The 15,802-nt window shown below is 38.5% G+C and overlaps 2 protein-coding genes across 2 annotated transcripts; one reads left to right on the top strand and one right to left on the bottom strand.

Moving 5' to 3' along the window:
* Positions 1 to 94: 94 nt before the first annotated feature.
* sugp1 (SURP and G patch domain containing 1) lies at positions 95 to 7,666 on the bottom strand. The gene is made up of 14 exons (XM_071490747.1): positions 7,527 to 7,666; positions 6,806 to 6,974; positions 6,508 to 6,611; positions 5,850 to 6,098; positions 5,568 to 5,691; positions 5,372 to 5,472; positions 4,788 to 4,911; positions 4,342 to 4,670; positions 4,124 to 4,230; positions 3,754 to 3,931; positions 3,517 to 3,623; positions 2,498 to 2,643; positions 1,842 to 1,971; positions 95 to 1,600 (listed from the first exon to the last, which is right to left on the bottom strand). Exons 1-14 carry the CDS (start codon positions 7,543 to 7,545, stop codon positions 1,574 to 1,576), a joined length of 1,914 nt encoding a protein of 637 aa, XP_071346848.1. The 5' UTR covers positions 7,546 to 7,666; the 3' UTR covers positions 95 to 1,573.
* A 1,263-nt stretch (positions 7,667 to 8,929) lies between these two features.
* Positions 8,930 to 14,894, top strand: rnf126 (ring finger protein 126). The gene is made up of 9 exons (XM_071492087.1): positions 8,930 to 9,089; positions 10,439 to 10,497; positions 10,598 to 10,658; positions 10,748 to 10,986; positions 11,479 to 11,547; positions 11,655 to 11,724; positions 12,192 to 12,285; positions 12,743 to 12,858; positions 13,717 to 14,894. Exons 1-9 carry the CDS (start codon positions 9,015 to 9,017, stop codon positions 13,867 to 13,869), a joined length of 936 nt encoding a protein of 311 aa, XP_071348188.1. The 5' UTR covers positions 8,930 to 9,014; the 3' UTR covers positions 13,870 to 14,894.
* The last annotated feature ends 908 nt before the right edge of the window (positions 14,895 to 15,802 follow it).

Below are 15,802 nucleotides of genomic sequence, written 5' to 3'. Positions count from 1 at the left end.
TGACAGCCCATACGTTACTGCGTCAAATCAAAGTTTTTTTTCCCTCTACACACAGTGAAGGAACGAGAAGACTGTCAACCAGCTCTGACAACAATGAGTTTTTAGGTTTTATTACACAGTGTTTTCAGGTTCATCAATTAATCTGATACCATTGATATCTCTCATTTACAATGGATATCCCCTTGGTTTGGCACACCAGTTTCTCCACAAAATCTTTGAGTAAAAAGAAAATGCATTAATACTGTTTATAAAAAGAGAGAAATACATTTGTTTGAGCTGGTCACATACTTTACTTTATGACCCCTTCCCCCCAACTTCCAACTGCACCCAACTGGAGCTAAAACAATTAACTGATTTACTGAAAAGGCAATTATTCTAAAAACAAATTAATCAGTTATTCAAATAAAAACAACAAATATTCCCTTGATCCTGCTTCCCAAATGTAAGGATTTTCTTTGTCTTATTAGCAAGGTAATTGATTATTTTTTGTATTTTGCCTTGAGTTTCAGGGAAAACAAGCCATAACATCACCTTGGGCTCCAGGAACTTGCAACATATAGACCAAACAATTAATAGATAATGATAACAGCCATTAGCTGCACCCCTGCATCCAACTAAAAAACCTCACTATACCACCGACTAACCGACGCCTTGGTTTAACTTGTACTATGGCTTAATTTGCCTCTGACCGATGCTGTGGCCAACACCAGAGTGGCTCTTGCTTAGCTGGGATTTTGGAGTTATATTTATCCCACGTAAACCACCCTGGGGAATGGCAAAGTGAAGGTCTGATTTCACTGATCTGTCACCCTCCTCACCTCTGGCTGCTTGAGCCTGGTCAGCTCCACTCAATGACTCACTTCTGTCCAGAGCCACACAGAGATGAATACTGATGGCAATAATCAACATGATTAGATGAATACCTGCACTTCATACGCAGGTGTGCCATGAACTGAAAGAGAGTTTCTCTTAGCTTATTTTTACTAACTTATGCTCTACTTATTTCCTCATAAACACATAAGAGCAGTAGTTATAGTTTGCCACATTTGTTAAAACATATCTGTGACAACACACTTCAGTAACTGGCCATTTTTAATTGTGAACACTGAAGCATAAAATGAAAGGAAGCAAAAATTAGGTCAGAGCATAGTGAGGTAAATTACTCGATGCAATTATACAGAAGGTCATGAACTAATACAGAACTGTGTTATTCAGTTGCACTGCAATGTCAAGTCAAGCTATGAAAGAGAACAAATGCTTATGCAAAAGAATGAAATTGTCGTGGAAGTCAGGTGATGCAAGCCTTTACATTTTTAAAGTTGTGACAGTATTAAATTGAAATTATAACAAAACAGGTGATCAGATTTTTAAAGAAAATAGTCAAATGTAATGGATTTACCAATGTTTCTACTATTCTCAAACTTCATTACCTTCCCACACACACACATTTCAAATTTCAAAATTTCTACGGTGCAATGGTGTCCATTTCAAAACTTAGAGCTGTGGCAACTGGAGAAACCAGCTTTTAAGTTATAATAAACAAGACCAAGTGTAACAAAAACAGTCCTCTACGTCAGTAATACGGTCTCCGTGGATTATTCTGCAGAAAGAAAAAAGAAACACTTGATTAAATTCAAATATTATAGCAACAACAATGTTAAGTGGATCAGCAGCACAGCAAATGGAAGCATCAATTTTCTATAACTAATTATACTATTAAACAAGTATGTATGGCTTTTTACACACATTACACATTAGCTAACATAATCTGCAATGGTACAGCAAATTGGTGCAAATTCACAGCATATTATTACAACAAACAGTAAACAACATGATGTTACCAATGGGTTTGGCCTGAAGCGGTAAGCAAGCATCATCCTCTTCCTAAAAGCATCGTATTCATCGTCAGTTTTTGTGAGCTCAGCTGGTCGTTCAATTCCTAAACCTGCTCCGTTCACAGCTGTATTTCCCCTAGAGTGGGACAGAAAGACACCCAAAATTTGTTCCTACTTTCATGTCTGTGCAGTAATGTGATAGCTATCAAGACATTACTGTTACGGTCTGTCGATCTGGATAAGCAAACTATTTAAGTATAGGCCTGTTTCTCAGAAGACATATTAATATGTCACATTAAGAAAAGCAAAAAATAAATTGAATGATGGCTGAATTCCATTTAGCTGCTTTGGTTTCAGAGTCCTGGTAATGTTCTTGCTGACTCACTGTCATGGCTTACTGGGACACATAAATAGAACAGAACCACTACTGATGTTATTATTAACACCTGTGATTTTCTGTCTACGACAAGTCTGCTGTGAAAAATGCCCTTTTAGGTGTAAAGATGCACAAAGGCACACAGTGATCTATGGTAGTTTCAGAGTTAGACTTGTGAGATAGTCCAGAGTGTATTGTTCACTTTGTGCAAACAAAAAAGATTTCAGTCATGTTATTACTACAATGATTTCAATGCAAGCTAAACATAATGAGGATGGATGCTCACTTGTTGACAGGAGCCTTGATTCCCTGTCCTTCACTGCCGAGGCCTTCACCTTCCTTCCAGCCCATCTTCATGAGCATTCGGAAACCAAGATTCTCCACCGTCAACTTAAATTCTTTGTATTCTGAATAGTCTGGGTCCCGGCCCTCCTGCAAGTTAAGAAGTCTTCAGTTGCATTCATGCCATACACACTATAGAGTTGCACCATTTAAATGTCTCCAATATAATTTTTAATCTTTCTAAAATCTTTATTTCAATGCAATGTTACCCTTTCTTTGTGTCTAATAAGGGTGATTCAGAATCCAATTTTTATTAAAATAACAACAACAACAACAACAACAACAACAACAACTACTTATTAATTAAATAATTTAACATTGCAAAATTTTCTTATATTACTCAGTTGATTTAACAAGCAAAGAATGAACTGCTTGTCATCTGAGTCTGTTAAGTACAGCAGGGATGATGTGTGCCCTCAATATTCCACACTGCTGGTCCTCACTAGATACGACCTGCAGAAACTTGAACAGTGTTACAGTAACCAAAAAGATTTATTTAAATTGGTTTGCTGTGTGGCATTTAAGAATTACATCCTGGGTCAAATGTGACTGCTAACTTTCCAATAACTTGACTAAAGTGACTCCAGCACTGAACTTGCAGAAAAAGATTCTCTGTTTGCATACTGTGCTGTTTGTCAACTTTGAAACTATTTTAAAAAAAAAAAAAGAAAAAAAGTCTGGTTTCTACAACATTGCCAAATCGAGTCAAACAGAGTTTCAAATAAACAAATGGCAATTATATTCTTCTCCTAGGGGTCTCTGAGCCAGAACTAGAGGACTTTGCTGGGAAAAGGGACGTCTGCGTTGCTCTAATGGCTTTTGCCACAGTACCCCTGACCTGGATGAAAAGCTTGAAAATAGAGGCATGGGTGGATGATAACAGTCCTGTTTCATACATTTTAAACTGAACCCAGTCCCACTAAATTCTCTATGCACGACAAGTGAATTCAGAGGAAAACTGACCTTGAGTGCCTTGAAGGTCTCCATGAACTTCTCCAGCTCCTCAGGAGGAAGGAAGTCTCCAATAAAGTGTTTGCCTTTACCCATTTCTGTCAAAGATTCTGCCCACTCTGGAAAAGTACAGAAATTTATTTTAACAACGAGGATCTATCTAATCACTTTGATAAAAACTTACCATCAAGCATCAGCTGCTGCGAGTGTTACAGTTGAATAATTCTCCATGCTGATGGTCAACCTTACCTCGTGTCTTTTCCATCTCCATCTTTCTGAGACGATGCTCCCAGGTGCCTGCCTGCTGGTCCACGTCTTCATCACTGTCGTATTCATGTTGGTGTTCTTTCATGGCTTTTTCCCACATTAACTGCATATCTGCCATCACACGCTTGTGCTTCATGATCAGGTCGTACATCTCTTGCATCTACAGAGTGTGTGAGAAAACATCACACGTGCACAGTGAGCATCACATATACCGATAGTAGATTACAGGGACTAATAATCCTGACTTTAAGGTGTGATTGACCAGAGTCATCAAAGTGCTTTGACGACGAGAGAAAATGTGGGTGGACTTCAGGTATAGTTAAAAATGCATATTCAGTTGGCATTTTTTTACCTCTTGTTGTTCTTTGAGTTGTCTCTTCTGATCCTCAGATAGTTCTGTCACTCCAACCAGCCCAAGAGGTTTCCCCTTCTTATAACCAAGACCTCTCAGCTCCTGGGCTTTAACACCAAAAACGTAAATAATTATATATCCACAAATTATCTACTGGATCAGCTGATAGTGTGGCAAATGGCACATTCAAGCAATATGTATAACACAAGTTCATGTACCGGAGAGAGCAGGTGTGTTAGGGTCTGGAACATTAATCTCCTGAGGAACAACGACGGAAGGAATGGGCAACTCGACTTTGTCATCTTCAGAACCCCATCTGCTCTTCCTCTTCCGTTTAAAAGGTGGGGTGCATGACTCCTGATTGGATGGTAGAGATGCTGGGTTGAGTGGTGGGGGGATTCCTGGTAATGGGGGAGCGGTTGGTCGCTCAACATCTGTCCTTGACTCTGCTGCAGGAGGTGAAGAACTCTGGGAGGCTGCAGCACGATACTCCTCTACTTTCTCTTTGTAGAAGCGGTGAGCTGGACTTTGGTGATCATATAAGAAACTGTAGGAAGGACAGTAGACATTTGGTACGAGATTAAAAGCTACCAAAGTACAACCAGGCTTAAAAAAACATAATCTGTCATGATTAAGAAACAAAATCACATGTACAGTGACTGACCTGAAGGCAGGGTTGTCTCTGTTGCGCTCAGCAGCAATGGCTTCCACCTCAGGGCCACCCTCCGCCACAAACCTGGCCAGCTTCTCAGCCACCTGCTGGGTTTCCGCGTCCACTGGGGGGGAGACTTTAAGCAGCCTATCAGTACTGGGACTCAATTCACACTCTACTACTGTACCGTACTCAACTGGCCCTCACACACCACCAGTCTAGAGCCAATAGGGGATAAGAAGAGGAAGGAGGAGCAAGGGGAACAGGGGTGGTGAATGGGGAACTGTATGGATGTGAGGCTTTTACTGTAGCAAATGAAGAACAAATAAAGCCCAGAGTAAGTGGCTCCACCACATACAATACAGCTACACTATACAAGTTGTATCTGCATGTCTAATGTTGTGCACAATTAAAGACTAGAATCTTTACTCCATCTTTAAACGCTAATCCAGTTAGGCACAACTCCGGGGTGAGAGATATGGACAAAGTAAAGGTTAGCACTCTGTTTGCAGTTTTCAAAGTTCATACCAAAACAAATATGGCTTATTAAAACATAAGACAAAAACTAAAGAAGCTGTGAGAAGAAATAATCTTACCAATATCTGATGTATTTTCTGGTCTGAGAAAATCCTTTCTCATTTCTGCAACTCTTTTTTTGTAGTAGAGATACTCCATACTGCTCTTATCATATAAAAATCTGAAAGACAATGATGACAGTTGAAAACCAATAAGTTCGAAAGCACTGTATGGGTAAAATAAATTAAGATAAGCTACAATGTCTTTCAGACTTACGAGAAAACAGGATTGTCCTTGTAGTCCTCCCTGGCCTTTCTCTCCAGTTCAGGTCCCCCCTCTGCCACAAAAGAGGCCATCTTGTCGATAATGAGTCTGGTGTCTGAATCCTCTGGGGGAGAGACTTTAAGCAGGCTATGAGTATATTTACTGTAAGAGCACCTATGACAACATGCCAGTCACAAGGCAACTGTACCACTGGAGTACGAAGAAGATGCACTGAAATGTCCCAAGCCATGGAGTTGTCCAGAGAAACACTGAAAAACACAGGCCTTGAATTACCTTTCATCTCTAAGAATCTGGAGTAATCAGCATCTTCTTCCTCATCTTCACCATCTGGAGAACAAAACACACTCGGCCTCTGGCTGAGAACGGGATTCTTCTTGGACTGTGAGTAGCTCTTGAACTGACTAAGCATGCTACTGACCCCAAGGCCAGGCCGCTTGCCAACAAGAATGCTCTTTTTGTGAAGTGTGTTTCCTCCTGTCAATGAATTTAAGGCTGAAGGAGTTTTGGTATCACTGGTGGAACCTAGAAATAGGAAAAGGGACACATTAAAAAAGCCTTATCCTACAGGCTAAATGCCATTATTATTTCTGTAACTGTTGGTAAGAGCTCTTCCTCACCCCGCACATTTGGCAGGTAATCATCACAAGTAAGATAAGGTGATGTTCATGGTCCTCTCATGGTATTTGGGTGAGAGTGCCCTTTGAAAGAGCCTCTACCTCCTACACACTGTGCAGGTGTCAAGGACCTCTTTATTTGTCTTTTACTCAAGCCCAAACCATAGAGTCACAGCTATTATTCTTTGTTCCACAGGACCCTTGTTGTTGTGCTAAATTTCACTACATAGCATCACAATAATATATTACTTGTGATAAAGACATGACAAAAACGTGATAGCAATCTTGGTCAAAACTGTGCAGATGAAGGTACTAACCTAGCACACTGGTGGATTTCTCCTTCTGCATCTTCATGAATTGTTGTAAGAAGCTTCCATCATTTGCAAACTTGTTTGAGGAGGCTCCTTCAAGACTAGGAGAACTTTGGAAAAAATTCATTAAGTTGATGTTAGTGTAAAACAATGCAAAACCATCATGCATTACAACACTGGCTGGCAGTACTTGAGAAACTGTAATTTAAAAATAAAGTAAATAAGTAAGTAGCAATAAAGTAAATAGCATTTATCTAATGTTTACATGTCTGACATATTTATGGGCTAGTGAGTGTATCCTGACCTTGGTGGCAAGGGCTTGCTGGTTGTTTGCACATTCATTTTTGCTTGCTCTGCCATTCTGGCCTCAATCTCTTTCTTCTTCTCAGCTATAAGCTTCTCTTGACGGAGAATATTCATGTTCATCTTGTTTTTCTGTGGCTGGACAGGCTTGGACTTCCATCCCCCTCGCCCTGAACAAACAAACGGGAAAATTGAATAAAATGCAACATTTAACATATTCCACGACTGTGCAGCTGCCAGTTGAGACATTTTCAGATTTAAAATTTTGCTATGTGTCCAATTTGATATTTGTTGGTTATAAATATTATAAATACTTAAAGGCAGATCAACACGGTACTATAATATACAATATAATAACTTTGCTATATAGTTAGCCATTACAGACTGGCGAACAAGAAAGCTTCTAGAAATCACACAACAAAAGAAACAACTTTAGATAGCGGTTAACAAGAGACAGTCGAGGAATTACATGTGTATTACATGTTGCAGATCTTAGGAAATTCGGTTATGTTTGAGTTAAGTAAATATAACGCAAATTCTCTTATTTGATAGCCATCTGGTTTAGCTAGCCCGACCTACAGCTAGCTAACGCTGTCCATTGGTTACGCCAACCAGCGGCTACGTAAGCTAGTTAACGTTTACGGCTAACCTGGCTAACTTAAGTGTTCACTACGGGCATATTTAGCGTTAGCATCCCACTCAAATTTTCTGCAAAGATTTACCTGCATCGCTAGACTCCATGGCCGTGGCAGGAGGAACAATATATTTCGAAAACAACGCTCACACACTATAACAAACCTCTCGGTATTACAGTGTAGTTCACTTGGAGGCTGACTCCGCTAGCAAAAACCAAAACAGGACTTCCGGTCGTAGTTGTCCAGAATAAAAGCATTATCTGAAACTATACTTTTTTGCAATTAAAAAAAAGAAGAAAAAAAAAAGTCAAATAATAGTCAGCCTTTACAAAATCTTAAAATTCTGGTAAACTAAATAATGCGACCCACTCAGTCCATTGAATCCTATTATACAGAGAGACGTTTCCAATATTTGATCCCCATCAGTATGTATCCTAAGACTAATAATAACTTCTAACTGGCTAAGTCAGGAGAAACTCCTATATGTATATAAGACAGAGTCCTCTAATTATTCTTCATACTATAAACAATATTATAATGTTTCATGTATAATTCAGAAATCTGACAAAGTATGACATCTTACATATTTGTGAAATAAATATTGTAAACGTTATAACTTCAATTGTTTTGATTTTCATTTTATTAGAGGGCTTTACTGTTACAAGTGTAGCTTTGCACTGTTTGATTTTGGATACTATAGTCACAATATTATACATAATACACATAATGCACATACATGTTGATGTGAAAAATGCTGTAAAAATTATGTTATTGTTCATATCACTCACATATTGTTAAGTTTTTAACAGGCACTATTTTATGCACTTTTTGACCTACACTCACTTTGTTTGATTAGTTTGATGATTACATAATCACATCAGAAATGATATTGTGTTCTGTCTCACCTACCTTCAGTGATGTTGGGCTAACATAAAGCTTCTTAGATACTACTGAATCACTTTCAGGTGGTATAATATTTATAGGACTGTTTCAATAATCAGGCCAGGGAAGTTGCTCATCTATTGTTTCTACTGATGGTTTGTAAGTCACATATTCTACAGGTATCATGCACTTTTTTCCCTATTAGCCAACTGTCAAACATTTGATGACATGTTTGAAAATTATTATACATGAACACTATGTGTCTAATACATACACTATTCATACAACATGAAAAGGTCCATTACATAATGGTTCCAGCCTACATACACTCAAATCATAAGTGTGAGTCTTCCAAGTTTATATTGTATTATATATTACCTCTGTTAAGTATAGTATGTGAAGCCCCTACAAAATGAAAATGGCAAATAGAATATAATAAAACAAAATAATGTAAATAATGTTCTGGTCGCATAATGGGTGTTATTCTTTTTATATTAGACGCTTTTATTTTGAAGGAAAGGTTCAACCGGAACCCTTCTTCTTAGAAATTGGTAATTTTGTGTAGCTGCCATGGTGATGTTACGTAGGTGCGCGTATGTTTCCGTTTTCATCGCGTCTTTCCCATTGCAAGTCGAGTCTTCTTGTCCCTCGTTGATACCCGTCCGTACTTACGAACTGGTCTCCTGCTCAGAAATGGCTGAAGCTCCCCCACGGCCCTGCCGGTTTTTTTGTCACCGGTGTTCAGCAGAGATTAGTCCGCGTTTACCGGTAAGGAGCAAAGAGACATAGTTACCGGCTTGAAGTACGGGGAAATTATATTTGTTTTGTTATGGAGTTACTTGTGTGTGTGTTAGTGTCGCCAAGCGAGTCATGTCGACTGACTGCTGCTGTTCAGCTACGCTAGTTAGCACCAACGGTCCAGAGTGACAATCAAGAGGTAGTAATTAAGTTGACGGGACGCTCACATTATGATCTTGCGATTAAGAGGTATGTTTTCAGCTGTATTGCAGTATACTGAATAGCAGCCAGATAGAGCTCATCCTAACGGGTTGACAGGTCTCATAGTGATGGCGTTTATCGTCAGCGAGAAAGCTAACAGGAGAAAGCGTAGTTCACATAGGTTTAGTTAGATCTCAAATCTGTCGGAGTTGAGTTAGCGGATTTTGGTTTTGACTTACTCTTTTTCAGTCAGCTGATGTGAAAACTCCACGGAAATTTCTTTCCCGCAAGGATTGCTTGTCAGCTTGTCGTGGTTATAGCCAAAAGAGAAGTAAAACTTGCATAATATCACTTCAGTTTAAAGCCAGTCTCAGTTTAATGTACCTACTGCTGTGGCATCAGCCTGCCTGCCCCCACAGTCTGTTGTCAAACTATTCATGGGAAGCTTCTTGAATGTTACAGTAACAGTTACTTTATAGACACACAGTAAGTCAGCTGCTTACCTGTGTTACGGAGTATTCTCAGGAGATTGTATTTACCTACTGGAAGTGGTTACGTTGTGTTTTTCACAGTATGTGACATTTGTTAAATCGCAAGCTGGTTGAATCAACATTATCATAGTCTGTACTCCACAAAGACATAATAGGGAACTATGTATTGTCTAATATTAAACATCATATACTCAGTTGCCACTGTATTTGGTACATGTTAATCTACCCAAAGTTCTGTATTCTGATACAACTGATACTATTTGTTTACAAGGTTATAATTATCTGGTTGACATAAACACATACATACATACATATAAGGGTTTACAGTCATTTTTGAGGCTGTGGTTTTTGGTGCTGTTATTGTATTGTGTTGTATTGTGCTTGCACTATTTTATTCACACAGTTTATATGAGTCAGGCTAAAGTAAATATTAGGAACCTCCCAGTATGAGACTATACGATTCAACAGAAGCTCAGAGCTTACAAAATAACAATAAAGTTGAATCAACACCTGTTTAACACACTTAACTAATCTGTATAACCCTCATAAAGGTAGGATTTTGTGCAGGGCTCTTGACTTGGAGTACATTACTTTTTTTATCTAGGTGGACCTCATTAAAAGACAACTCCATGTATGTTAGTCATGGTGAATGCATATTAGATATTGACATTTATATTTTCACTATAGGACTACACCTGTCCACGCTGTGAATCTGGTTTCATTGAGGAATTGCCTGAAGAAAGAAGGTATGGAGGATTATTGTGTCTCATGAATTTTATTAATTTGATGTTAAAGTGGATTTCTGAGTCTTAGCTTTTCGATTTCTTCACCTCTGTGTTCCTGCAGTACTGAAAATGGGTCCGCATCCACATCCTCTACCAGTGATCAGAACCGCTCAGCCTTTGAGGTCAGTGGGATTTGCAGAATTGGCTCATCTGGGCAAACATTTTGCACATTGCACCATGATTTGACATTGCCTCTGTATTTCTCTACTAGAACATGGATCACCAACACTTATTCACATTTCCCTCTGGGTATGGTCCGTTTGCGCTTGGGATTTTTGATGAAAACTTTGACCTTCGAACGCGGCTACCCACAGAGGACAACCGAGAGACAGAAAACAGGAGAGAACGGGAAATGGCATCAAGGCAACGATACAGCGCGCGGCAACCACGGGGTCGACATATTCCTCGAAGACAGGGTACGCGCCACGAAGGAGTGCCCACATTAGAGGGGTGAGACATTTTCAGCAGTAGAGTGTGTGTGGGAGGTAGGTGTGGGACACAAGAGAGTACAGGTAAAAAGTCTGCTTCTCTTGTGTGAGTAATACGTGCTTCTCATGTAATGGTAGACAATACTAAACATTATTATGTTCAGTTTTACAATATGGTGACATGATGTGTTAAGATACAGCTAAACGTAATGTAGAACCTTGTTTGATTAACAAGCCCAATATGATGCTTCTTATCAAAAAAACACTTCATTCAAAAAATATAATAAACACAGTATCTATTATTACCATTTTGATAGCAAAGACCTGCTGTTCCAATACTTACTAAACTGTAAATATCTACTATTACCATCTGTATTAAGTTGAAATATATTTCTGTGACCGTTTAATTATTAATATGCACAGATATTTTCCATTTGTGCAGTTAAAGTGAGAAGGCAAGTTCAGTTGAAAATATCTGGGGGGGGGTTGTGCTTTTTTTTTTCCTGATTTGCAGAATTATCCAGCAGCTAGTAAATGGAATCATAGCACCTACAGCCATGCCAAACATTGGAATGGGACCATGGTAAGCATGAGAATCTGATTCACGTTTGTTTTGTTGTTTTTTGTCACTGAGCTGAAATATGTTCACTGTTTTTAACTTGCTCTTGTGATGGCATTCTTGTTTGGCAGGGGCATGTTACATTCCAATCCAATGGACTACGCCTGGGGCGCCAATGGACTTGATGCTATCATTACACAGGTGCAAAATGCTCTGTCTTTACATTACACTGGAAATAAATCTACATATCAATTAGTCGGCTACAGTGTCCCAAGAGCCTTCTCAGTGGAGCCCCAGGAATCATTGTATTTATAGAATTATAATCAATAATTCATCATAATGATATGTAAATGTATTTATAGCAATATAATGATACCAGGCTACACAGCCCTAAAATGTTTTTTATATTTTAAGAAAGTAGTGTTTTTTTCAGAAATCAGTATTCACAGAAAGTACTCTTTCGTTACTAAAACAAAATGTTTTGTGGTTAGAATGTTCCTTTTTGGCCGGCTGATCAAACTTTGTAAACAAGTCTTCCATTAAATCAGACATCTAGCAGATATTTAGTTAAGCTACATACTGGAAGAGAATGACATTTATAGAAAAACCCGGTTCTCATACAAGTGATCTCAGCCATTTAATGCAATTCTGCTTATTTTCTCTTGTAGTTATTGAACCAGTTTGAAAACACGGGTCCTCCTCCTGCAGACAGAGAAAGGATAAAGAGTTTACCCACCATCTCCATTACAGAGGAACATGTGGGTAAGTCCTCACATGTCTGCCTAGATCTTACATCTTCTGTCACTTACAGTTACACACAATCAGTGTGCACCAGAAGCATCTGTGCTTCCTTTTTGAGTTATCTCTCGGAACAGAGAACATATTTTTTTAACAGTGTTGTCTTTTGTACTGGCTCACACCCCCGCCTCCTCTCTCTCTCGCTCTCTCTCTCTCTCTATATATATCTATCTATTTTATATTTATATATATATATATATATATATATATATATATAGTGAGAGTTTTGGCAGAGGTATTACAGTATAGTACCTGAATTTGACCTTACATGTCATAACACTGTCTGAACTCAATTGTGTGTTCACAATCGTCCTTGCAGCTGATGCATGTGACTGAAGGTCTCTCTCACACACACACACACACACACACACACACACACACACACACATACAGACAGTATTGTCGTTCTCTGTTTGTGCAGGTGCTGGTTTAGAGTGTCCTGTGTGCAAAGAAGACTACAGCGTTGAGGAGAGTGTTAGACAGCTGCCATGCAATCATTTGTTTCACAATGACTGTATAGTACCATGGCTGGAACAGGTATGTAGATCTATCAATGATATCTGCCAGATTGGTATCAGACATTGATCACAGTATTTGATTGATATCAACTACACCAAACTGTATAGCTATATAAAGCCAGATTTGTTTATTATGATTCTTTGTGCTCAACACCCCTTTGCAAGTAAGTGAGCTGTGAAATGACAAACAAACAGCAGCTGGCAGTTTCAGTAATGTGTATTAGTAAGGTATTGATGGTGAAAAAGTAAGCAAAAAAAGCAGTGCTGCTTTGGGTTAAAGAAATTATACTTTGCCTTCACGTTTAAGACATTACTCTGGTGCTTTTCTTAAGTGCTGCTGTAAGTTGTCGTACATATCAAAGTCAGTATTGTCTTCATTCTGGGAATGAAGAAAAACTGTCCAAAAGCATGCTGTTTACTATATGACACTGTAAAAGCCCTATAATACTTTTCCTAATATTAGGAAACTAGGAAAGGAATATTTGGACAGTGGATGTATTTTCTTGTTGCAGAGCTGTTCACACTGATCTTTTTTTAATTTCACTCATTCAGTCACTCATTGTGGTGTTTAATTTTCTTTTGCTCTAACCAATCAGTAACGAGTGACACAACAGCCTTAACTATGTCATTTAACGCTGACCCATAAACCTGATGTATTGGTTTCTAGAGGAACTTATCTCTCTTTTTTTTTTAATGGTTAAAAGAATTAATAGCTGTTGACTTGTATAGATGCATCAATACCCATTCTTAATCATACCTTCTGTAACTCAGTGAAACGGTCACCTAACCCTAACCCGTCCAGAATAAAAAAGTCATCTGAATGTGTGGATGTATTGCTGGTGAACAGTACTCATGTTCATCCTTGTTTTTCCCACAGCACGATACGTGTCCTGTGTGCAGGAAGAGTCTTAGTGGACAGAACACAGCCACAGACCCACCAGGATTATCAGGAATGAACTTCTCTCCCTCGTCCTCCTCCTCTTCCTCCCCTAGCTCACCTAGCAATGAGAATGCTGCCAGCAACTCATAGATTTTCACCATCACCACCACCTCACATCTGAAAACCTCACACCCAGCTGAGACCCAACAACTCTTCTCTACGGCTGAGACCAGGACAGTTGTCCGTCTCAATTCTAGGGGACGATATGAGTCGAGGTGAACTCTGAATGTGTTGCGGACAATTAGTCAACCACCCCTGACCCCATCCCCTCCACCTTCCCGTGCTGAATGGACGTTGGGTTGAGCTCCTGCTGCTATTGTTATCGAGTGTTTGAGGAGGTGGGACTGGGCAGTATTGAAGGAGGATCCAGAGAGGCTGTGAATAATGATAACAACAATAATAATAATAATAATAATAATAATAATAAAAGTGGGATTGTGACCAGAACTGGGGGAGAGTTTGAGCCAGAGTGGACTGCTTTCTGATGGAGACTTGTCTTTGCCGCAAGGCTGGGACACATTTTATATTTAAAAGACAAAATGCTCTTTTTTTTAAAACATTGCCTGTGGTGGTGCAGAGTCCATAGATGTGTAGATAATTCATTTTGAACTGTCAGCCACTGTACAGCTAAAGGATCAAACTAAAACCTTGTGGAAAGGAAACTGAGTGTATGCATCTGATTTTTAATTTATTTGCACCTTTGTTTTCTTTATTTTGCACAAAATTCTGTCTGATGTTGAGAATGTGAATTTGGGTAAACTACTGAAAAAAAACAAAAAAACAAACATGTTTCGTTTTTGCATTGGATAAGTCTTCTAGGACTTGTTTTTGTTTTTATTACAGCTTGATCCAGTGTATTTAGTGTTTCTTGACAAGGTAAAGATCCTCACAGCTCAACAGTGGAAACATTTTTATTCCTCAAGTGAAATATTTCACAAACCTACTTATTTATTGAATCCTTGCCCAAGACACAAATTGGGCAATGTAAAAGAAAAAAGATATAAAAAGGCATGGGATCATCTTACCTCTGGCCAAATGTGTTTCACAATACAAGTGTTTATTATTTTATTTACTGATTTTTCGTACAGTCACAATAAAGTGCTGAAACAAACATATTTTAAAGTTTCTTCTGATAATGTGCAGTTTCAAAATGTTATCCACTGGTACAGTTTCCTTTTACCGACATAATATGAAAATAATATTGGTCCAAACCCAACTGTTTTTAATCAAGAGAGGAACTACAGTCTTACCATTAACTTGCCAAAAAGGAAGGATGAACGTGAATGCTTGAAATGCCTTTTCTCTCTCTTTTGAAGCTGCTTTAATGTTAGGAGATCATTCACACATTTACCATGTTTTTTTTTGTTGTTTTTACAAAGTGACCCTGTGATAGCTGAAAATGTTTAATGAAAGTAAGCCCTGTGGAAGCCCTTTACTTCCACAGGTGATCTGGTGATTATGAGACAAATGTCATAACCCAGCCTCTTGTTTGAAGCAGTGGCACTTCTGGTTCCTAAATATGACTTTATATTCAGTACCTGGTAAAGTGCGGGAAGTTGTCATGTTTTATTGTTTTACAACATTGAATGAAACTGTAGATTTTGTGTTTATTTATTTTAATGTCAAAGTGAGAACAGCCTATAGGGCAATCTAAATTAATTACAAATATAAAATAAATAAAATACTTGGACGCACCTAAATCATTAATGATACAGCCAGCAGGTTTCATAAGTTGCATATTGTGTCTGCATGGTTCAATTTCTCTTGTATTTAGTATCAGTGTCAACGCAAAACCTGAACACCATGAATAAAAAGCAAAAGTCAGGAGGCAGATCTAAAAAAAAAACAACTCCTAAATCGTTTAACATTTATTGGAGTATAGTACAATGACAGATATAACATGAAAACTCCCAGAGGAGTTGAATAATATTTTATTCATTTAGATTTAGGCCTGTGGCATAGGTCTTTTTGTCAGGCCTAGATGTGTGTGCTTGTGAGCCCGATGTTTTTTTTTAGGAAATTT

The sequence above is a fragment of the Trachinotus anak genome, unplaced genomic scaffold (assembly GCF_046630095.1).
Source record: "Trachinotus anak isolate AG129_WGS33_773 ecotype Australia unplaced genomic scaffold, CSIRO_AGI_Tana_v1 ptg000012l, whole genome shotgun sequence".
Lineage (NCBI taxonomy): Eukaryota > Metazoa > Chordata > Actinopteri > Carangiformes > Carangidae > Trachinotus > Trachinotus anak.
The sequence above is the reverse complement of the archived record's forward strand: the minus strand, read 5'-3'. Positions and strand labels throughout refer to the sequence as shown.